The sequence below is a fragment of the Hemiscyllium ocellatum genome, chromosome 10 (genome assembly GCF_020745735.1).
Source record: "Hemiscyllium ocellatum isolate sHemOce1 chromosome 10, sHemOce1.pat.X.cur, whole genome shotgun sequence".
Lineage (NCBI taxonomy): Eukaryota > Metazoa > Chordata > Chondrichthyes > Orectolobiformes > Hemiscylliidae > Hemiscyllium > Hemiscyllium ocellatum.
Window position 1 is genome coordinate 112,852,862 of NC_083410.1, and position 23,321 is coordinate 112,876,182.

A 23,321-nucleotide genomic window follows, 5' to 3' on the forward strand; every position below is an offset into this window, starting at 1 on the left:
ATTGCACCAGCATTTTCTGATTTTTTTTTCCTATATTGCATATGCTTCATGAATTTTCTATTCTCATTCAGTCATTAAACTTTGACACTCCTTATTGCCTACCACATTTAACCACCAATTAACGGAACAACACAAAACAAAATTCTTCGGCGTCGCATGTATGTAATTTTTATTTTTACTAATCTTAATTAATGTTTTCCTGTTTAATTATCTTCTGAATTCCTTTCAAAAATGTGTGATATAAACCATATACATGTCAAAATAATTGTGCTTGAATTGTCTGCAGCAATGTTGTAATTTACCTCACAATTTAGAAAAGCATCTCTGGGAACCCAATTGGAAAAACATTGGACCTCTGTTGTTTGTTGTTCTGAGAGTTTGGTGGTTCTCAGATTGGTCACAGGATGGTGCTGTTTGTGGTGATGAAAATAGGGAGCTCTGAGAGTCTTCTGCATTTCCTGCAGTACAATTTGAAGTAGCTTTGACTCTCTCACCTTGTTTATTGCTGCTGCCCAATTGCACTTCTGGTTAAAGTGGATGTAAAACTGTACCTTAAGATGGGATTTCATGAATTTTATCAAACCGTGGCAGATAACTGAGTCCTGCGAGATTCCAAGCCCCTTTCGTAGATTAAGTACCATCAGTACAGTGAGTCATAACTAGTTTAACAGGACTCTAGACTGCCAGAAAACCATCATCAAAGTCAAAAAGCTCTGATTTGCTTCAAATAAAATGTAAGCCTCTAGCAATCTATGCTGACGTAACTTCTTGTACTACAATTGTATTTCTGAATAATGTAGCACATTCCAAACAAGTGGGGGAGTATTAACATTGACAGAAACCTATGCCTAGGTGTATAGAAATTTGCATATTACATGTGAAGCCAGGTATGACATTATAAACATTTTAACAGCGTTTAATTCACGTATTTGCAGCATGTTTATTTTACCTGTATGTGAGAGTCACATATAGCACCATCAGATGCAAACTGAAACTCCCAGTACTCTGCCATGTTTCATTACCATTGAGTCATATTCCGAGATCGCGGGCAGTTTTGTTTTATTCACCAATGTCTCCTAAGTCCTGGTTTGAAACGGCCTGTTACAAAATTGATACTACATTTCAGATGGACCCCGTGTAACATTTATCTTGATTTACTTCACACCTAGACCGCAGAGTGACCCGTACATCATACCTGTGCACCACACAGTGTTTTTTCTAGTCCTTCCCCTTTAGACTGACCCCTGCCTTTTTTTCCTGAAAGCATTTACTTCTTGCAGGGGTATGGTTTCCTTGGGGATCAGGTACCCAATTGTATCAATTGTAAAAGTCCATTTGGAATGTGTTGATCCTAGACATCGAGTGTCAACAGCATATTCCTATATACGAACATTACAGCTGAGTTAAATTGAATCCTCACTGTATGCCTAGCAAGAAGGGACTCTTGTAGTGCTTGATAATGTCCCTAACTCTGAGCCACGAAACCCAAGTTCAAGAACCACCTGGTCCAGAGTTGTGTAAGAAACCTCTGACAGGTCGACTAGAAAATAAATACACCTGGCAGAGCAGTAGGGTCATTCAAAGGAAATAGAGGACAGGAACTTTGCCAAATTTTCCTTTCTTCCCCCAGTCATAGAGTCATAGAGATGTACAGTACGGAAACAGACCTTTCAGTCCAATCGTGCATGCTGACCAGATATTCCAACCTAGTGTAATCCCACCTGCTAGTACCCAGTCCATATCCCTCCAAACCTTTCTATTCAAATACCCCTCTAAACGCCTTGTTGTAATTCTACTAGCCTCCACCAGTTCCTCTGGCAGCTCATTTCATACACATATCGCCCTCTGCGTGAAAAGATTGCCCCTTAGGTCTCTTTTATATCTTTCCCCTTTCACCCTAAAACTATGCTGTCTATTTCTGGACTCTCCCACTTTAGGGAAAAGACTTTGTCTATTTATCCTATCCATTCCCTTCATAATTTTGTAAACCCTCATAAGGTCAGACCTCAGCCTCTGATGCTCCAGGGAAAACAGCCCCAGCCTGTTCAGCCTCTCCCTGTAGCTCAGATCTTCCAATGCTGGCAACATCCTTGTAAATCTTTTCTGAACCCTGACCAGAATTGCACGCAATATTCCAACAGTGACCTAACCAATGTCCTGTACAGCCACAACATGACCTCCCAACTCCTGTACTCAATACTCTGACCAATAAAGGAAAGCATACCAAAAGCCTTTTTCACTATCTATCTACCTGTGACTCCACTTTCAAGGAGCTATGAAGCTGCAGTCCAAGGTATCTTTGTTCAGCAACACTCCCTAGGACCTTACCATTAAGTGTATAAGTCCTGCTAAGATTTGCTTTCCCAAAATGCAGCACCTCATATTTATCTGAATTAAACTCATGTCTGCCACTCCTCAGCCCATTGGCCCATCTGATCAAGATCCTGTTGTAATCTAAGGTAACCTTCTTCGCTATCCACTACACCTCCAATTTTGTGTCATCAGCAAACTTACTAACTGTACCTCTTATGCATCCAAATCATTTCTGTAAATGATGAAAAGTAGAGGACCCAGCACCAATACTTGTGGCACTCCACTGGTCACAGACCTACAGTCTGAAAAACAACCCTCCACCACCACCCCCTGTCTTCTACCTTTTGAGCCAGTTCTGTATCCAAATGGCGAGTTCTCCCTGTATTCCATGAGATCTAACCTTGCTAACCAGTCTCCCGTGTGGAATCTTGTCGAATGCCTGACTGAAGTGACTCTGTACTACATCCTCAGGAGTCTCAGAATTGCAAAGGACCCACTCTGTAATACATCCTCAGGAGACTCTCTACAGTCAGCCCTGCCTCAGCTGAGGGCCACACTCTCTCAGAATTGCAAAGGACCCACTCTGTACTACATCCTCAGGAGACTCTCTACAGTCAGCCCTGCCTCAGCTGAGGGCCACACTCTCTCAGAATTGCAAAGGACCCACTCTGTACTACATCCTCAGGAGACTCTCTACAGTCAGCCCTGCCTCAGCTGAGGGCCACACTCTCTCAGAATTGCAAAGGACCCACTCTGTACTACATCCTCAGGAGACTCTCTACAGTCAGCCCTGCCTCAGCTGAGGGCCACACTCTCTCAGAATTGCAAAGGACCCACTCTGTACTACATCCTCAGGAGAATTCATACTCTCAACAAATAGTATTTCAATTCCATTTCAAACATCAAAAACTGTAAGTACAACAAACTTCAATCTACCCACCTCCATAACCAGCACTCCTCAAACATTCCACAAGATTCCCCCGGCCATGGAAACAACTCAGACGCTATTAGCCATGCGGCTGATGCAGCTACCACCCCCACGCTGATGATGCCACTTCCGCCCTCATCACGGCCACTCCCATAACCACTTCCGCCCCTCACAATTCCCCATGTATCACACATGACATCACGTCCGCCCCTCACATCATCGCTGATGCCACACGCTCAATGACTTCCGCCGTCCCTACTGCCGTGGTCACCACCACTTCCGCCCCCACCAGCGCCACACACCTGCATTCTGCTGACGTCCCCCACAGACCCCACTGTCACTATCCCCACCCCCCAGAACCCCGAGGGAAACACTATCCCTGCTCATGACTCCACCCCCATTCCCTCCACCATCACACCCACTTCAGTTACTGGCTCCACTCCCAGCTCCACACCCACACCAGATCCCAGCTCCCAGCCCTGCCGAGTTTTCACCATCCCTCCAGACCTCCCCCTCACTGAGGACAAACGATCAGTCCTCAGCAAAGGACTCACCTTCATCCCCCTCCATGCATCAATGAATTTAATACACACCGTGACGTCGAACAATTCTTCCATCGCCTCCACCTCCGAGCTTACTTTCACAATCAGGATTCCCGCCCACCTTCCGAGGACCCCTTCACCCACCACCAACACACTCCATCCACCTGGACACCCCGCGCTGGCCTATTACCTGCCCTCGATCTCTTCATTTCCAACTGCCGCCGGGACATTAACCGCCTTAACCTGTCTACCCCCCTCCCCCACTCTAACCTCTCACCCTCACAACGCGCAGCCCTCCAATCCCTCTGCTCCAATCCCAACCTCACCATCAAGCCAGCAGATAAAGGGGGCACAGTGGTAGTCTGGCGCACTGACCTCTACACCGCTGAAGCCAAACGCCAACTTGAGGACACCTCTTCCTACTGCCCCCTCGACCATGACCCCACCCCCCCATCACCAAACCATTATCTCCCAGACCATACAGAACCTCATCACCTCAGGAGACCTCCCTCCCACAGCTTCCAACCTCATAGTCCGGGAATCCCCCTGCACTGCCCGGTTCTACCTCCTTCCCAAGATCCACAAGCCTGACCACCCTGGCCGACCCATTGTCTCAGCATGCTCCGGCCCCACTGAACTCATCTCTACCTACCTCGACGTTGTCCTATCCCCCCTAGTCCAGGAACTCCCCACACGCGTTCAAGACACCACCCACGCCCTCCACCTCCTCCAGGACTTCTGTTTCCCCAGCCCCCAATGCCTCATCTTCACCATGGATATCCAATCCCTCTACACCTCCATCCACCATGACCAGGGCCTCCAAGCCCTCCATTTCTTCCTCTCCAGATGTCCCCAACAGTACCCTTCCACCGACACGCTCATTCGTTTGGCCGAACTGGTCCTCACCCTTAACAGTTTCACCTTCGAATCCTCCCACTTCCTCCAGACAAAAGGGGTAGCCATGGGACACGTATGGGCCCCAGCTATGCCAGTCCCTTTGTTGGCTACGTAGAACAGTTGATCTTCCGTAATTACACCGGCACCACTCCCCACCTCTTCCTCCGCTACATTGATGACTGCATTGGCGCCACCTCGTGCTCCCGTGAGGAGGTTGAGCAATTCATCAACTTCACCAACACATTCCACCCTGACCCTAAATTTATCTGGACTATCTCTGACACCTCCCTCCCCTTCTTGGACCTCTCCATCTCCATTAATGACAACCGACTTGACACTGACATTTTTTACAAACCTACCGACTCCCACAGCTACCTGGATTACACCTCTGCCATCCCGTATTCCCAATTCCTCTGCCTCCACCCTATCTGCTCCCAGGAGGACCAGTTCCACGATAGAACACACCAGGTGGCCTCCTTCTTTAGAGACCGCAATTTCCCTTACCACGTGGTTAAAGTGCCCTCCAACGCATCTCGTCCACATCCCGCACCTCCGCCCTCAGACCCCAACCCTCCAACCGTAACAAGGACAGAATGCCCTTGGTGCTTACCTTCCACCCTACAAACCTTCGCATAAACCAAATAATCTGCTGACATTTTCGCCACCTCCAAAAAGACCCCACCACCAGGGATATATTTCCCTCCCCACCCCTTTCTGCCTTCCGCAAAGACCATTCCCTCCGTGACTACCTGGTAAGGTCCACACCCCCCTACAACCCACCCTCCCATCCTGGCACTTTCCCCTGCCACCGCAGGAACTGTAAAACCTGTGCCCATACCTCCACCCTCACCTCTATCCAAGGCCCTAAAGGAGCCTTCCACATCCATCAAAGTTTTACCTGCACGTCCACCAATATCATTTATTGTATCCGTTGCTCCCGAAGCGGTCTCCTCTACATTGGGGAGACTGGGCGGCTCCTAGCAGAGTGCTTTAGGGAACATCTCCGGGACACCCGCACCAATCAACCACACCACCCCGTGGCCCAACATTTCAACTCCCCCTCCCACTCTGCCGAGGACATCGAGGTCCTGGGCCTCCTTCACCGCTGCTCCCTCACCACCAGACGCCTGGAGGAAGAACACCTCATCTTCCGCCTCAGAACACTTCAACCCCAGGGCATCAATGTAGACTTCAACAGTTTCCTCATTTCCCCTTCCCCCACCTCATCCTAGTTCCTAACTTCCAGCTCAGCACTGTCACCATGACTTGTTCTACCTGCCTGTCTCTTTTTCCATCTATCCACTCCAACCTCTCCTCCCTGACCTATCACCTTCATCCCCTCCCCCACTCACCTATTGTACTCTATGCTACTTTCTGCCCACCCCCACCCTCCTATAGCTTATCTCTCCACGCTTCAGGCTCACAGCCTTTGTTCCTGATGAAGGGCTTTTGCCCAAAACGTCAATTTCATTGCACCTTGGATGCTGCCTGAACTGCTGTGCTCTTCCAGCACCACTAATCCAGAATCTGGTTTCCAGCATCTGCAGTCATTGCTTTTACCTTACTGAAGTCCATATAGATCACATCTACCGCTCTGCCCTCATCAATCCTCTTTGTTACTTCTTCAAAAAACCAGTTTGTGAGACATGATTTCCCACACCAAGTCATGTTGACTATCCCAGTCTTCTGACACTTCACCTGTGACTGTCAATGATACAAATATCTCAATTAGAGGCCCAGTAATCACTTCCCTAGCTTCCCACAAAGTTCTAGGGTACACCTGATCAGGTCCTGGGGATTTATTCACTTTTATGTGTTTCAAGACATCCAGCACTTCCTCCTCTATAATATGGACATTTATTCAAGATGTCACCATCTATTTCTCTACATTCTATATCCTTTTCACAGTAACTACTGATGCAAAATACTCATTTAGTATCTCCCTCATCTCCTGCAAATCCACACAAAGGCCACCTTGCTGATCTTTGAGGGGCCCTATTCTCTCCCTAGTTACCCTTTGGTCCTTAATGTATTTGTAAAAACCTTTTGGATTCTCCTCAACTCTATTTACCAAAGTTATCTCATGTTCCCTGTTTGCCCTCCTAATTTCCCTCTTAAGTGTACTCCTACTGCCTTTATACTCTTCTAAGGATTCACTTGATCTATCCTGTCTTTACCTGATGTATGCTTCCTTCATTTTCTTAATCAAACCCTCAATGTCTTTAGTCATCCAGCATTCCCTATACCTACCAGCCTTTCCTTTCACCCTAACAGGAATATACTTTCTCTGGATTTTCATTATCTCATTTCTGAAGACTTCCCATTTTCCAGCCGTCCCTTTATCTGCGAACATCTGTGCCCAATCAGCTTTTGAAAGTTCTTGCCTAATACCGTCAAAATTGGCCTTTCTCCAATTTAGAACTCCAACTTTTAGATCTAGTCTATCCTTTTCCATCACTTCTTTAAAACTAATGGAATTATGGTCGCTGGCCCCAAAGTGCTCCCCCACTGACACCACAGTCACCTGCCCTGCCTTATTTCCCAAGAGTAGATCAGGTTTTGCACCTTCTCTAGTAGGTACATCCACATACTGAGTCAGAAAATTGTCTTGTACACACTTAACAAATTCCTCTCCATCTAAACCCTTAACACTATGGCAGTCCCAGTCTATGTTTGGAAAGTTAAAATCCCCTACCATAACTACCCTATTATTCTTACAGATCGCTGAGATCTCCTTACAAGGGTGTTTCTCAATTTCCCTCTGACTATTAAGGGGTCTACAATACACTCCCAATAAGGTGATCATCCCTTTCTTATTTCTCAGTTCCACCCAAATAACTTCCTGGATGTATTTCAGGAATATCCTCCCTCAGCATAGTTGTAATGCTATCCCTTATGAAAAACTCCACTCCCCCTCCTCTTTTGCCTCCCTTTCTATCCTTCCTGTAGCATTTGTATCCTGGAACATTAAACTGCTAGTCCTGCCCATCCCTGAGCCACGTTTCTGTAATTGCTATGATATCCCAGTCCCATGTTCCTAACCTGAAGCCAATTTCTGTGGCTTCCACTACCTAACTCAGTGCCACTGTTTTATAGCAGTTTGAACCTAGGAATTTCCTAGTTTGTACATCTCAGGTATTCCTATACAATAAGGATGGCAAGCACAAAATAAATATACCTCAATTATGGTATAATTCAAACATTTCACAATATGCAAAGAGTTTACTTAACAAATATTTACAGTCATTTTCTTAAGGGGAATAGTGTAGTGTATATGGGACTGAAAATATCTTTAATGTTTCAATTTCAAGACAGAAGACTTAATCATTTATTAATATTAATTCAAATCTTATGATTTGTCCTTTGTTTTAAAATACTTCTTAAAAACCTGAAGGTAACAAAAATCTTAATTTTTATTAGAGATACAGTGAGAGAATGTTTGATCTGTTTACTTATGCTTAAATCTGTCAGATATGTCAATATGAAGAATTAATCTATTGTTCTATTACTACTGTTGCTGGGAAGAAAAACGTTACCAAAACTTTTCATTTTGCCGTCTTCAAGTTAAATGCAAGAATGCCAAATTTCAAATTACCACAACAGTTTCTGCTACAGGAAATAAAGGGTGCTGATTTGGGAAGTCACCTCACATTGACCAAAATGTTGCCATTGCTAATTAGTGTCTGGTTGTCAACCAATCAGCACACGTGTTTTTCCTGTAGTATATCCTTGCATTTGTACTAAGTGAAAAGTGATTTTCCTTTCAACGATGTTCAAGTGATTGTAGCACTACTTATTAGTATTCTCACATTAAAATGCAATCAATTTAAGAGCATGATATAGTTCTTTAGTTAAAGAAAACTAAAAACTCATTATTTTAGAAAGCACTTTTAGTTATGATCTTTATCAGCCACTTCTAAAATATCTCCATTTGCTTAATTTAATCTAAATATTTTTAGTCCATAACACCCTCTAACTTGGCTTTCCGTCCTCACAATGTGATTCCTCTATATATTTTTCAGCAGCACATGCTGGTAATCATTTAACAATTATCATTCGCAGCTTGTCTAGATCTGTCTTTTGTTTCTGTACGTGTTCCATTGCCTTTGTATTTCACCTTCCACGATCATTATTTAATTTCATCTGCCTTCTACCCTATCGTCAATCTTTTCTCACATTTGATTCCTCTTCCCTTTTCATTGCCTTTGTCTGAACTTGCTACATGTTTAAAACCAGGTATGGTTCTAATGTTTTCTATTAACCTGAGACATTATCTTGGTTTCACTCTCAACAGATGCTGTCTGGTCTTCTGAATAATTCCAATATTTTCTGTTTCTATTTGTGCTTTAAGTTAAACCTAAATTTTATAATTTTCTGTATTCACAGAAACTCTGGAGTGCTTACATGGAGGAGATCCTCTGATAGGAGACAAGGCAGCACTGCCCTCTGCATCATTTAAGAGCAGGAATCTTTCTTCAGGATCAAACAACTGCAGCAGCAACCATTCATTACAGTTTGGTGCACAGAACAATCCTACTGAAAAGTAAGAAATATGACTGCACTATAGTGAGTGATAAGCTCTTCATCATGAAGCTTATGCTTGAAACGTCGACTCTCCTGCTCCTCGGATGCTGCTTGATCTGCTGTACTTTTCTAGCACCACATTCTTAACTCTGATCTCCAGTCCTCACTTTCTCCCTATAGTGTGTGATGCCAGTCCACCCATCCACTTTTCCAGTTCTTAGAAAAATACAAAAATTCTAAAGCTACAACTTGTCCAGGGTATTTTGATGATTTATTTTTGGAGTGCACTGAATATTTCTATCTCTGTTAGGTATCCCTGTGCCAAGGATGATTTGTTCTTGCAGATGGCTGGGTAGAAATGAAATATCAGTTTTGACTGTGGGTTTGTAGGTTGTCAAGATTCCCTTTGTGAGTCTTACAGGCCCACCCACAGTGAGGACATGTTAGAGATGGGGGTGGGGAATCTGTTGACTTGAGTATCTTCCTCCTTTTACCATCTCTCTCTGTTCTCTCTGGCCATTTGCTCTTGTTGATTGGAAACTCTTGATACTCTTTTCGATGATTTGCCGTTTTGGCTGTGATTAGGCATCTGCCTCCCTTGTATATTATAGAGTGAGATCATTTTTGAACCTTTGGTTCCCATGTGAACTGGCTCCCTGAACTAGCTTTGAGAGGAACTCCTGTTTGAGCAGTCTTGTAACTGATATTCTGACTAGATGTTTGCTCCATCTCATCTAAAGGGTGATTAGCATGTCCTCTATACTTGACTTGTCTGTGTCTTGTAGAATTCCCATCTTTGCTGTTTTGTCCTCCCACTTGATTTGAAAGCTCCTGCTAAAGCAGCATTAATGGTGTTGTCCGAGGACTTTGATATAGAATCTATAAAATATCCAAGCTTCAGCACAGTGGAGGAGTCTGGGGAGGACCAGATAATCTTTGAGTTTAGTGTCTGATTCTCAAAAACCTGTTCAACTAAAGATCTGTGGCATACTTGCCTTCATTGGAAGGGGCATTGAGTATAAGGGTAGTTTGGTCATGTCACAGCTTTATAGAACTTTAGTTAGGGCACATTTGGAATATTGCATTCACTTCTGGTCACCATACTACCAGAAGGAAGTGGATGCTTTGGAGATGGTGCAGAAAACGTGAAGAAAGGCTGGATTGACTGGGTTTGTTTTCACTGAAACTCAAGAGGTTGAGGAACCTGATAGAGGTTTGTAAGGTTGTGAATGGCATAGACAGATTGGAAATGATGAAACTTTTTCCCAAGGTAGAGGGCTCAGTTACTAGCAGACAAAAGTTCAAGGTTCCGGGGGTGGGATGGTGTGGGGCAGGGCGGCAGTTTAAAAGAAATGAGAGAGGTACATTTTTCACACAAAGGGTGGTAAGTACCTGGAATGCGCTGCCAGGGAAGGTGGTGGAAGCAGACAGAATAGCAGCATTCAAGAAGCACCTGAACGAGTACATGGACAGGAATGCAGATCCTGTAAGTGAAGACAGTTTTAGCATGAAAGGGCAAAATGTAGTGGCACAGGCCTGGAGGGCTGAAGGGCCTGTTCTGTCCTGTATTATTCTTCATATACAATTCACCATCGGCTGAGTTAGCACATTGGATCTCTTCATTCATATAAGCTTTTAGTTTCAAAGATAAGGGAAATGAGGGACATTCTCCAACACTTAGGCATGAATCCCGATTGAAGGCATTGTGGTGTGAGTTAGCTCAGGACTTTCATCTTCCAGTGCTCAGGGTAAGTCCCATGCTCTCAGATTTCAGCGAACTCAGCAATTTTATTGTAGTTCTTAAAGTGAGCACCAGCAGGTTCCTCATCCTCAAGCTATTTGTAGCTCTGTTTACAGAAGTGTTAGTGTCCTGATTGTGGTCTTCAACTGGTTGAGAACAGAAAGTCCTGTCAGTGCAATAAGTTATTACCACACCTGAGGGAAACCTGCACTGCTACAAGGAAGATTGAGTATAATGTTGGTGTAATGATGCACAATATGTGACATACAGAATGACATACAGAACAGGCTCAAGGGGCTGAATGGCCTATTCCTGTTCTGATGATGCCTGTTTTCACTGGGAAAGGATCTGTGTTGGAACCATTGTACAGTATTGTTATTTATGTATTATCTTTTAGGAACAGATGGTGCTTGTGAACTTTGACATCCATATTGCGATTGCAGTTTCCTCGTGGTTGTTTGATTCGTTTGATCAAAATTCTTTTGTGAAAAGAAAACAAAACTATGTACAAAGAAATGTTCTGTAGTCTGCATTTTTCCTGACATTGGTGTGCTTCTCGGGCTCTGTCAATGCATCCTTCTAAGCTATCCACCCTCTAGTGTTTATCTAGTTTCCTTGTGAATGCATCCATGATATTTGTCTCAGTTTAGACTCAAAATGTTTGGCTATTTTAGCCTGAAGTAATCTCCTGACGTATGCAGCTCTGCTTGATGTGCCTTATTGGGCCTTCCATCCCTGTCTATAACAATGATTTGGAGATGTCGGTGTTGAACTGGGTGTACAAAGTAAAAATCGCACAACACCAGGATACAGTCCAACAGGTTTAATTGGAAGCACTAGCTTTTGGAGCGCTGCTCCTTCATCAGGTGATTGTGGAGGATACAATTGTAAGGCACAGAATTTGCAGCAGAAGTTCACAGTGTGATGTAATTGAAATTATACGTTAAAAATTCCTTGATTGTCTGTTGAGTCTTTCATCTGTTCAAATACCATGATAGTTTCACTTCTTTCATGTGTAAATCACAAAACGTTTTTTAAAAAGTTGCATTCTCAGCTTAACTGTAACAATTGGTGTTAGCTAGACAATATGTTGAAGATGTTAGCCCCCGTGTTTTCTGTCAATGCCATAATGTTTAGACTGATTCTAATCTAAAAAGTGAGATGACAGAGTTTTACATGAATTTATGCAGTTTTTGAGCGAAGTACAATGTAACTCTGCAAGTACAAATTCACCCCACAAAAAAATGTGTGTGTGTGTGTGTGTGTGTGTCTGGCTGGCTGGCTGGCTGGCTGGCTTGGGGGGTTGTGAGTGTGAGAGACAGTGTACATGTGAGTGTAGAGTGTCTTAAGTCTCTGAGAGGATGCTTGTGTGAGTGTGGGAGTGTGTGTGTCTGTAAGGATGTGTGTGAATGTCTGTCTATATGAGTGTCCGTGTGTATGTGTGTGTGCATAGGAGTGCCTGTGTGTGTTTATAGTGCAATGGTGGTCACCTGTAGTGTGACATGAACCCAAGGTCCCGGTTGAGGCCCTCCCTATAGGTATGGAACTTAGTTATCAGTGTCTGCTCGGCCACCTTTCGCTGCTGCCTGTCCCGAAGTCCGCCTTGGAGGATGGTCACCCGAAGGTCCGAGGTTGAATGTCCTGGACCACTGAAGTGTTCCCTAACTGGGAGGGAACCCTTCTGTCTGTTATTTGTTGTGCAGTACCCATTCATCCGTTGCCGTAGCCTTTGGTCGGTTTCCCCATTGTTCCATGCCTCAGGGCATCCTTGCCTGCAATGTATAAGATAGACAACGTTGGCTGAGTCACATGAGTACCTGCCACGTACATGGTAGGAGGTGTCCCCACGTGTAATGGTGGTATCAATGTCCACACACTCTGACACGTCTCGCAGCGCCTACAGGTTGTATGGAGTTGTCCTGAAAGCCGAGCAGCTTGCTACGAACAATGATCTGTTTGAGGTTTGGCGGATGTTTAAAGGCGAGCAGTGGAGGTGTGGGGAAGGTCTTGGCGAGGTGCTCATCCTCATTGATAATGTGTTGCAGGGCACAAAGAACATGGCGTAGTTTTTCAGTTCCTGGGAAGTACTGAACAACGAAGGGTACCCTGTCAGTTGCAGCACATATCTGTCTCCTGAGGAGGTCATTACGGTTCCGTGCTGTGGCACGTCAGAACTGGCAGTCGATGAGTTGAGCATCATATCCCGTTCTTATGAGGGCATCCCTGAGTACTTCCAGGTGCCCGTCACATTGTACTTTGCTCAAAAACCACATGAATTCATGTAAAATTCTGTTATCTCACTGTTTTAGATTAGAATCAATCTAAACATTATGGCACAGACAGAGAACAGAGGGGGCTAACACCTTCAACATATTGTCTAGCTATCACCAATTGTTACATTTAACCTGAGAATGCAACTTTTTTTAAAAAATTTTATGATTTACACATGAAAGAAGTGAAACTATTATGGTATTCAAACAGATGAAAGACTCAACAGAGAATCAAGGTATTTTTCAATGTATAATTTCAGTTACATCGCACTGTAAACTTTTGCTATAAATCTGTGCCTTACACTTGTGTCCTCCATAACCACCTGATGAAGGAGCGTCGCTCCGAAAGCTAGTGCTTCCAATTAAACCTGTTGGACTATAGCCTGGTGTTGTGTGATTTTTAACTGTCTATAACAAGCCCAACTACACTGGTTAATTAATGCGCTGGATTCATATAGTTCCATGGGCTATGTGATTGGCCTCACCATCGATCTTGTAAGTAGGATTGGAGCTATTTGTTCATCATGCAAGCTTGATACTGAAATGGACATCCTGCAGGATTGTAGCCTCCCTGATCAGATCATTGCCCACTGTATATCATGCAAACCCATGAACGGACCAAGCCTGCCTGCAATTTCAGGTTTCTGAGAAGTGCCCACTTTACTTCTGATTATTTTGGAAGGGTTAAGTGTCTCAAAAATGTGAACAATGTGCAAAGCTAGCCATTTCACTTTGCTACTTTGCAATAGCAACTATATTCGCCACTTATATAATTCTGCAATCACCCGGCCTGTACTGGCAAAACTCAGAATGTAGTGACCAAGTTAGATGTGATTTCTTGCTTGGAAAACACTTGCTATCCAATTCTAACTGTGTTAAGGATTATTCTAGTACTCAATCCAACTCGCAGTATAAATAATTACATGTGCCATAGGCTGCATATGCTCACACACATGACCCATCCTTTGCAAATAAAGAACATAGGCACACATTACATCTTTTTAAACCAATCAGAAGCTTAATGCACAGCCATTCCCTGGTATATTCGCCATGGCAATACTCGACCAATCAGAGTTCACTTGCCCACCAATCAGCACCGACTTCTCATTTTTAATACAACTTGTTCCTTTTGAGGAAGGGTATTCTTGTGATCTATCCTGATGAGTGCAGGATGTAAATCTTCAACAGCAGTCCCTTTTACAGCAATACCCAAGACCTGTATCACTAAGTAACAATTTGGTTAGAATAGGTTCAAAAGTCTTCTGAGCCTGTCGAGTTGACCTGGTTAAACCCACTGTAATCAGTTCATAAAGAATCCTTTATGACACAAAACTGCTCAGTCAAATAGATCAGGATTCTACAATATTCTTAAAGTGACTGATAGCTAGTGAACAGTTAAAATACATTCAAAATAATAAAGCTGCTTTGCAAGATGGTTTAATGTTAATTCTGTGAATAATAAGTTGCCTATGAACTAGAAACATTTCAATTCAGAGTGAGGAGAATGTAGTTTAACTGCTGTGCCAATGATGGTGTTTCCTTTCTATACCTGTCATTCAAGATCTTCCTGAGGCTAGTATTCAAAAACATTTGAGCTTTTCTTTGCCTCTGCCTAAATGTAAATGATTGCATTTTTTACAAGAATCACTCACTTGTTCAGAAATAGAGATTAATTAAAACCTGGATTGGACGTCGCAGTATCTACTCCAGTCGGGTCATGGCTTATTTTAAGCATTTCCACAAGAACAATGCTGTAAATCCAGATTGAAAGTTTAAAATCTAGCCATATGTTTTGGCTGACAGCATCTAAATGTAAACAAATTCATCTGAGCCTGAAACCAGTATTACATATTGATCATGTTGTCAAAGTAGCCCAATTTTCACTTCAATGAAATCAACTATAATTGAGCTGTTGCCATAATGGATGGTAACTCCGCAATGATGGCTTTATGCCCAGGCAGAGTTATAGATCTATTTAATAGTTCTGTGTTACCCTTGGTTCACTATGTCTGAATCAAAAAGTGTGGTGCTGGAAAAGAACAGCTGGTCAGGCAGCATCCAAGGAGCAAGAGAGTTGATGCTCTTCGTCAGGAATGTGGAGGGGTCCAGGAATGCTGAGAGATAAATGGGAGAGAGTGGGGCGAGGGGAAGGTAGCTGGGAATGCGATAGGTAGATGAAGGGTTGGGATGATGGTGATAGTTCGGAGTGGAAAGTGGGAAGGATGAAGGATAGGTAGGATAGTTAAAGAGGGTTGAATCTGGGATAAGGTTGGAGGGAGGGGCGATGAGGAAACTGGTGAAATCGACATTGATCCCGTGTGGTTGGAGGGTCGCAAGGTGGAAGATGTGGTGTTTTTCCTCCAGGCATTGAGTAGCTAGAATTTGGCCATGGAGGAGGCCCAGGGCTTGCATGTCCTTGGTGGAGTGGAAACTACATTTGAGCCACACAGGTAGAGGTTCAAGTCCTACTCAAGAAACCTGAGCAGAAAACTTAGGATGACATTTCACCATGAGACTGAGAGAGTACTGCACCTATCGGATGAATGTTGAACATTAACATAATCTATACTGTAAATCTGTTCATTTACAAAGTATTATAAAGTATTTAGAGTACAGAAGTAAGCCCTCCAATTTAACAGGCCCGTAGTGGTGTTTACCCATCTTTACTGAATCCTATTAGTAGATCCTTCTATTCCTTTCCCTCTTGTGTATTAGCAAGCTTCCCCTTGATTGTTCCTTTGCTGTTCAACTGAACTGTGGTAGTGAATTCAATACTGTACCTGCTGTCTGTATAAATAAGTTTTTTTTTCTGAAGACTCTATTGGATTTATTAATGATTATCTTATATTTAGGGCCCCAAGTTCTGGTCTTGCCCACTCTACTTTGGAACAAACTCATATTAGATGCTAAACATTAACTCTGTTTCACTCTCCATTGATACTGCTCTGCTGAGCTTCTCCAAACACTTTGTCTTTATTTCAATCTCTAGCATCTACAGTACTTTATTTTTATTTAACCCCAAGTCTTCCATTTTCTAGAGAAAAGAGGCCTATCATGTCAATTTTGTCCCGACAGTTATGATCATTCAGTTCTGCTATTATTCTATTAAGATTTTTTTGCATTTTTTCCAGTGCTTTAATATCCAGTTTTAGAAGATGGAAACAGACCGGTTATAGTAATCCATATCCCTAGATTGCAGATTTAAATAATATTGCTTCTCTCTCCCTCTATAAATACTTTGATTGCTAAAGCCATAAAAAGAACAATGTTAAATCACTTATTGATTTGTATATCTACATTATCCAATCCCTCTCTCTGGCCCGTTTAAACATCTGTTTTCCAAAAATATTATTCTTTCTGCAAAAGTGCAGACCCTCACATGTATCAAGATGGTTTTCCATCATTTTGTCACATTCCTCCTTTGTATTAACTACACAATTCAATTCTGTGTCATTCACAAATTTTGAAGTTATGCTTTTAATTCCTGAATTTAAATCATTGATGTAATCATGACCAATGGCCTCAGCATCAGTCCCACGGATTGCCACTTCCCACCAATTCTAGACTGTAACTACCTGTAGCCCCCATTCCATTTTTTAACCTCACTGTCCATTCAGTTCTCATTTGATCATAAGTTTACTGTATCAAAGACTTTTTAAAAATTCAAATGTACAATTTTTTATGCATCACTAACTTCTCAAAGGCATTTAGATATGATTAATAATTGCTGACCTAACCAAAAATGTCTGCATACCAAGAATATTTTTTATTAAAGTGACATAATAAATCTTTTTGTGCAACAAGTGGTTAAGCTTTGCAATCACTGCTTGAGAGGGTGGAAGCAGTTTCAATTGAAGCATTCAAAAAGAAATTATACTGTTTCCTAATGAGGAAACCTGTGCTGAATTCTGGGCAGAAGCTGGGGGGAATGGACTCGGTACTGGTGTAATGGGCCAAACAGCCTCTTTCTGTGCTGTGACAATTCTGTGATTCTGCAATCCATAATGGCAATTTGTCCATCTGATAGTTTTCAGTCAACAGGAAAAGCACAGTTCAAACAAAATACATCTCTTTTCAGACCAACCACATCTCAGAGCATGAGATGAAGATGCTCTACTTTCTGAGGCAATTTATAGCTAGGTGGGAACTGAAAATGCTCCAATCTAATGTCTTAAAGCTGCAGGTTTATTTGCTGTGACTAGCAAAATTACTTATCAATAAGATAAATCTGATGCATCCAGAACGTTTGCATTATGACAGCTTTTTCTGACATATAATGTTCTGTGAGTGTAATATCTTGTGAAATTGCAGTTTATTCATAGATTTAAATTGTTTTACAAAAGATGAAGCTTTCAGAAGGGTGACTGTAAAAGTATCAAAGCTCTGAAAAATGCAGATATATCTATCCTCTTCCTACCAAATTCAGTCAATTTGAAAGGGCCCATTGACTGAGAGGATGGATTAGCTTAAACTGTTTAAAACACAAAGTAAGAAGGATAAAGCAATTTGACTGTCAAAAGAAAAAGCAGTTTACAACATTGGGCAGTATTAGTAACAGTGTCTTAGAAAGCTGATCAAGATGCTACAGCAAAGATAATGGGGCTGTGAAGAAAACAGTCCATTTTTTTTAACCCCCAGCCTATCTGGCTTCAGGTGAAGTTTCATTGTCTCTTCTGTCTAGCCAGTAAAGCTTATGGTGATGGAGCAGCAACATTTTTGAAGCTTCATTTGGCTGACGGAAAGCTGATGAAGAGCATAATCATTTCACAGTCAGAGGATAAATCAGAGCAGCAGGTCCTAAGTTTCAGTTTACAGAAAGATTTGAACAACAAAAAGTAGCTTTATTGCTATCAGATCTTTATCATTTGTCAACAGTCAGCCATTAAAACAAAGCTTGATATCAGTCAAGTTCATTGCGGTCGTAAATGCAAAAAGGCATCAACATGTACTGCTCAGAATAAAAACTGACAGCAAGGTTTAGGAATAGGCAGAAAAATGTATTTGTTTAACATGAGGAAGACCCAGATTTAGAAGCTACTGAGCTCTGTGTGGGATTTCTGTTTATACTGTTATTTAAAAGTGTGTAGTATCTCTACATATCCATGATGAGACTACTTCTATTGCTAAGTACTAATGCTAGATGTGCTTCATTCCATTAAATGATCCAAAGAAAAAGTTGGGAAAATTTCTGAAATTCATCTGGGCCTGGTTATCAGGTAGTTATGCCTAGAGGTCCCACTAGGCGGACTGTGTTTAATGGCCTTAAAAAGCCTCATATTGCAGGGGGGAAGCTCACTGCTCCATTATATTGGAGTAAGCACAAGAAAAGGCAACCAGGGTCTACATCTGGAACTGTGCATATTCAATTGATGAGTCCAATGTCTATTTGAGGTCTTCTACAGTATAGGGTTGCAAATGTGTTGCTGGTCAAAGCACAGCAGGTTAGGCAGCATCTCAGGAATAGAGAATTCGACGTTTCGAGCATAAGCCCTTCATCAGGAATAGGAGAGAGACAGCCAAGCAGGCTAAGATAACAGGTAGGGAGGAGGGACTACCCCTCCCCCTAGTCCCTCCTCCCTACCTTTTATCTTAGCCTGCTTGGTTCTCTCTCTCCTATTCCTGATGAAGGGCTTATGCTCGAAACATCGAATTCTCTATTCCTGAGATGCTGCCTAACCTGCTGTGCTTTGACCAGCAACACATTTGCAGCTGTGATCTCCAGCATCTGCAGACCTCATTTTTTACAGTATAGGGTTGCCCTGTTCAGTAAAATCAGGTCTACGAATGGCCTAAGGCAGTCCTTGAAGGGACAATCTCCACCCTCCCAAATTCCAACTGCTCTTCATGTTTACCAGATTTGTTAAGGGAGTCACAGAAGACCCATCCATTTAGGCATGGGGATCAACTCCTACAATGCTCCAATTTCTAGAACTTTTAAAAAATTTTCCAAAATTATATCATCTAGTTAGAGCTGTAGAACTGCTGATTCTGAATAAAAAAGATCATCTAATAATCCAAAACATTTCCTGTTTGAGCTTCAACCCATGCCAGGGATTTTAAATCTTTGACAATTTTTTGATCAAAATCTAAGTTTGATAACACCAGGATAATACTTTCTTGTGTTTTCTATTTTCACAGCCTATTTTTATAATCAATGTCAATATTTCATGAATTTAAGAACTGCCATATCAACTTAAAATTCAAGGTTGATACTTTGATACTTTCAATTTATAAATCATTAATTTGCCTGGACACCAAACTGCACATCAACGTGTTTCTGTACTGCTTTTTGAGTTTTCTTCATCTCTACAGTATTGGTTTAGCGAGGCACCCTACTCATCACTGTGAAGTCTGATGTTGACGCAGAAATTATCTCAAAGATGGAGTGAAGTTTATTGTCCTTCACTGTTTGCATTCCAGTATCAGGACAGTGCTTTTAATATACATTCCATTCTTTTGTTAGATTGTAATAGATAAAACCTCAAACCATTCTTTTTGACAAAACTCTTGGCTACTTGAAAGATGAGAACCCAAGGCTAAAATGTAGAGTAACTGGCACCTATTCAATAATCAAAAGGGTAATGGACCTTTCAAACCAGTGCTTAAGATGTAAACAGAAAGCCTTCAGATGAAAAGGAGTGCAGTTTTGAACTGGTGAATTATACAGACAGCTAGATACTTTAATTGATGTAAATAAACAAGACTGACTTCAGTGCTGTTTTCTGATTCTATCCTATTCAGGTCTTCATGCCATAACATGACCGGTGACATAGGGAGTGAACTTGGGTTTAATACCTATGCTGCAGCCCTGACAGCTGACCCTTTGGTTTGGAACCAGACAGGTAAAAGAGTGATATAAAAAGCTACAACAAAAGATTGGTAAACAAACATGCCCTCACGCCTGAAAGTTTTGTGATTAGTTGTTTGAAAGAATAAAAAGAATGAAAGAATGAAAAGAAAAAAAAAATTAGAAATATTCACAGGGTAACAGTAATATATTTATCAAAACATCTATCAAGTTATGATTTGGAGATGCCGGTGTTGGACTGGGGTGTACAAAGTTAAAAATCACACAACACCAGGTTATAGTCCAACAGGTTTAATTGGAAGCAGACTACCTTTCGGAGCGATGCTCCTTCATCAGGTGATGAACCACCTGGTGTTGTGTGATTTTTAACTTTATCAAGTTAGAATTTAAAACATTTTAAATGTATTGTAGGCTTTTAATTCCTGTGTAATTTCATTTTAATTCTGAGTAATAATCATTTTGCACTCCAGTGAATTTTGATATTTTAGTGGCGACACCACAATAACTTCTCGGTTTTCAATCCTTGCAATTAAAGCTATTAGTATTTTCATTTAATTACAACTAGTGCATTTGTTTTCAAATGTAATAGCCATTAATTTATATATGTCATGCAATGCTAAAATAATGCAGTATGAAGATAACTTTAATGCCTTGTGTATTTTTAAGGGAATAATTTTGATGGAGAAGGAGACCCACAGGTAAGTATTTTTTTTTAAATTTTGTATATTTGCAAGAAAATCATTTAAATAAAAACATTTCAAGTCGATTTCAAGTCCAGCAGCACTCAACTTTTGTAACGAACTCTAATTATTTTGTTTTAATATTGTTCATGGGCATCAGTTACTTTAAGGGCAACCTTTTATCTCTATCTTCATTTTAGCAATGCTTTTAGAGTTCTTTGTAATAGATAGTAATTTTATATGAGTATCTTTATAAAACATACTTAAATAGCTCAAAAACTTGCATTATGCAGTCTGTCCATTTTTACTTAAACATGAGATCACTCTAAATCTTACTCTGCCTAATCTATACGCATATCTACGTACTGAATGGGCTCAGTAGCCTACAGTTTCTCCCATTAAACTGAGAAGTAATCATTTGTTTCATTTGTTTAGATCAGAACTAATAGAGTCAATTGAAGTTTTTGTTTCCCGAGTTGAATATGTTCGTTTTTTGTAGATTATTGCCAGATATATGATTACTAAAACATATTTGTTTGGAAAAATTAAATTTAATTTCATTCTATCTCTGTTACATTTACATTTGAAATCTATTTTGGAAAAATGGCAAGCTGCAGGAGAACTTGCATTGACATTGTTGAACATTGACAATTTGATTGTATCAAAAAAAATTGAAATCTCTTTCACAACCAAATGAGCTTGGTACATTTATAGAATGCAATAATAATGTCATTTTCACTTAAAAGCAAAGTTCTGTTGGGTGCACATTGGCCCAACAGTGACAGTGTCACTCAATTCATTCCTGATCCAATTCCCAAGTACAACAAATCCACCCATATCATTTTCCCCTAGTCTGAAATCCCACTGACTGTAGTAAAACTTTGGGCTCCTCTGAAACCATGTTTTAGAAATGATCCTAAGTAGGTAGCCACTCCTAATACTGGAAATTGGCCAAACTGGGAATTGAGTTCTTCAGCATTGCATACACCATCTCAGTGCTAAATGCGATTCTAAGTGTACATTGCATCACACAGACGCTGGATAAGACTGATACCTTCAAACCTTTGAAGCCGTATGATCATTTTTATTAGATTTGGTGCAAATGAGCTGTGTGGATTATTTGGGAACTTCTTATTAATGTTTATTAAGGTACCAATTACTGTAATGTAGTTGAACATTAATATTAATTAATTTTTCAGTTTTCAGGCTTATTTAAAATGTGTTCTTCCTTTGCAGCGCTCTGAAAACAGCAGCACTCTGAAAGTGGTACACTTTGGCCTAGTGTGAAATGCAGTTTTGGTTTCTAAATTACATGGTAGACAAAGAGTGATACTATTTAATTACCATTACGTTTGTCTATTAAAAAGGATCTCACTGTTTCCATTGTATAAATATTATCAAAAAGTCCAGGTAATGCAGAAAATGTTGCACCAACTCCAAAAAGCTGAAAAAATCTTTTATTCTTAATCTTCCATTGCTTCTATCCTGTGGTTATATTGATAACAGACCTGCTTATTTGGTACACTTTTAGATGAGTTTTTAAATATATCTTATATAAGGTAAAAGTTATTTCATTACACTGCTATGGTTGAATTACTTCCACTTCATTCAGTAAATTCTCTGTATATCCCCAGAAAAAGAACTGCAAGATTTGGATTCACATTAATCAGAAAATGGCAAAGGTTTTGTTGATCATTGTTTGGAATATGAATAAAGTTCATAATGGACAGAATTTATTTGATCGTGACTTCAAATGTGAAGGAATTTATATCCTTTCATTATCCATTTATCTTTTGTTCACAATGTTAACATTTTGTTATGTACAAATTAGAAGCAGGAGTAGGCACATTCAGCCCTTCATGCCTGCTCCACCATTCAATAAGATCATGGCTGATCTAATTGTGACGTCAATTCGACTTTCCCTTGATAATCAAGAATCTGTCTAACTTGATCTTAAAAATATTCAATGACCCAGTCTCCTCCACTGTCTGGGGAAGAAAATTCCATAGACAAACTGCCATCAAAGAGAAAAAAATCCTTCTCCATTTCCATCATAATTGGGAAGCCCCTTATTTTTTAAATGTGTCCCCTAGTTCCCATGTCTCCCGTAGGGGGGAATACATCCTTCCAGCATCTACCTTGTCAAGTCCTCTCAGCTTCTTGGTTGTTTCAGTAAGATTAGCTGTCATTCTTCTGAACTCTTGCTTGTCCAAACTTTCTTTGTGAGATAACCCCATTCTAGAAATCAGTCAGTTGAACTTCCTCGGAACTACTTGTACTGTAATTATACCCTCCCTTCAATAAGGTGATCAAAATGGTACAAAGTGCCCAGCTGTGGTTTCACCAATATCCAATACAACTGTAGCAGAATATCCCTACTTACATATTCCATTCTTCTTGCAAAAATAGCAACATTCCATTTGCCTTTCTGATTATTTGCTGTCCTTGCACACCAACTTTTTTTGATTCACATACCAGACTGCCCAGATCCCTCTGTGCCATAGAGCTCAGCAATCTTTCTCCATTTAAATGGTTTTCTAATCTTCCTGTCTGAATGGACTAGTGCACATTTTCCCACATTATACCATATCTGTCAAGTTTTTTTTACCAACTTGCTT

At 41.2% G+C, this 23,321-nt stretch overlaps 1 protein-coding gene across 1 annotated transcript in view; it reads left to right on the forward strand.

The window, feature by feature from the left end:
• wdpcp (WD repeat containing planar cell polarity effector) overlaps positions 1 to 22,175 on the forward strand; it is a 124,000-nt gene extending 101,825 nt beyond the window's left edge. Inside the window, exons 16-19 of the mRNA XM_060831175.1 lie at positions 9,067 to 9,223; positions 19,957 to 20,057; positions 20,690 to 20,721; positions 21,940 to 22,175. Coding sequence (XP_060687158.1) covers positions 9,067 to 9,223; positions 19,957 to 20,057; positions 20,690 to 20,721; positions 21,940 to 21,990 — 341 coding nt within the window. The 3' untranslated portion in view covers positions 21,991 to 22,175. The remainder of the gene's footprint in view (positions 1 to 9,066; positions 9,224 to 19,956; positions 20,058 to 20,689; positions 20,722 to 21,939) is intronic.
• The last annotated feature ends 1,146 nt before the right edge of the window (positions 22,176 to 23,321 follow it).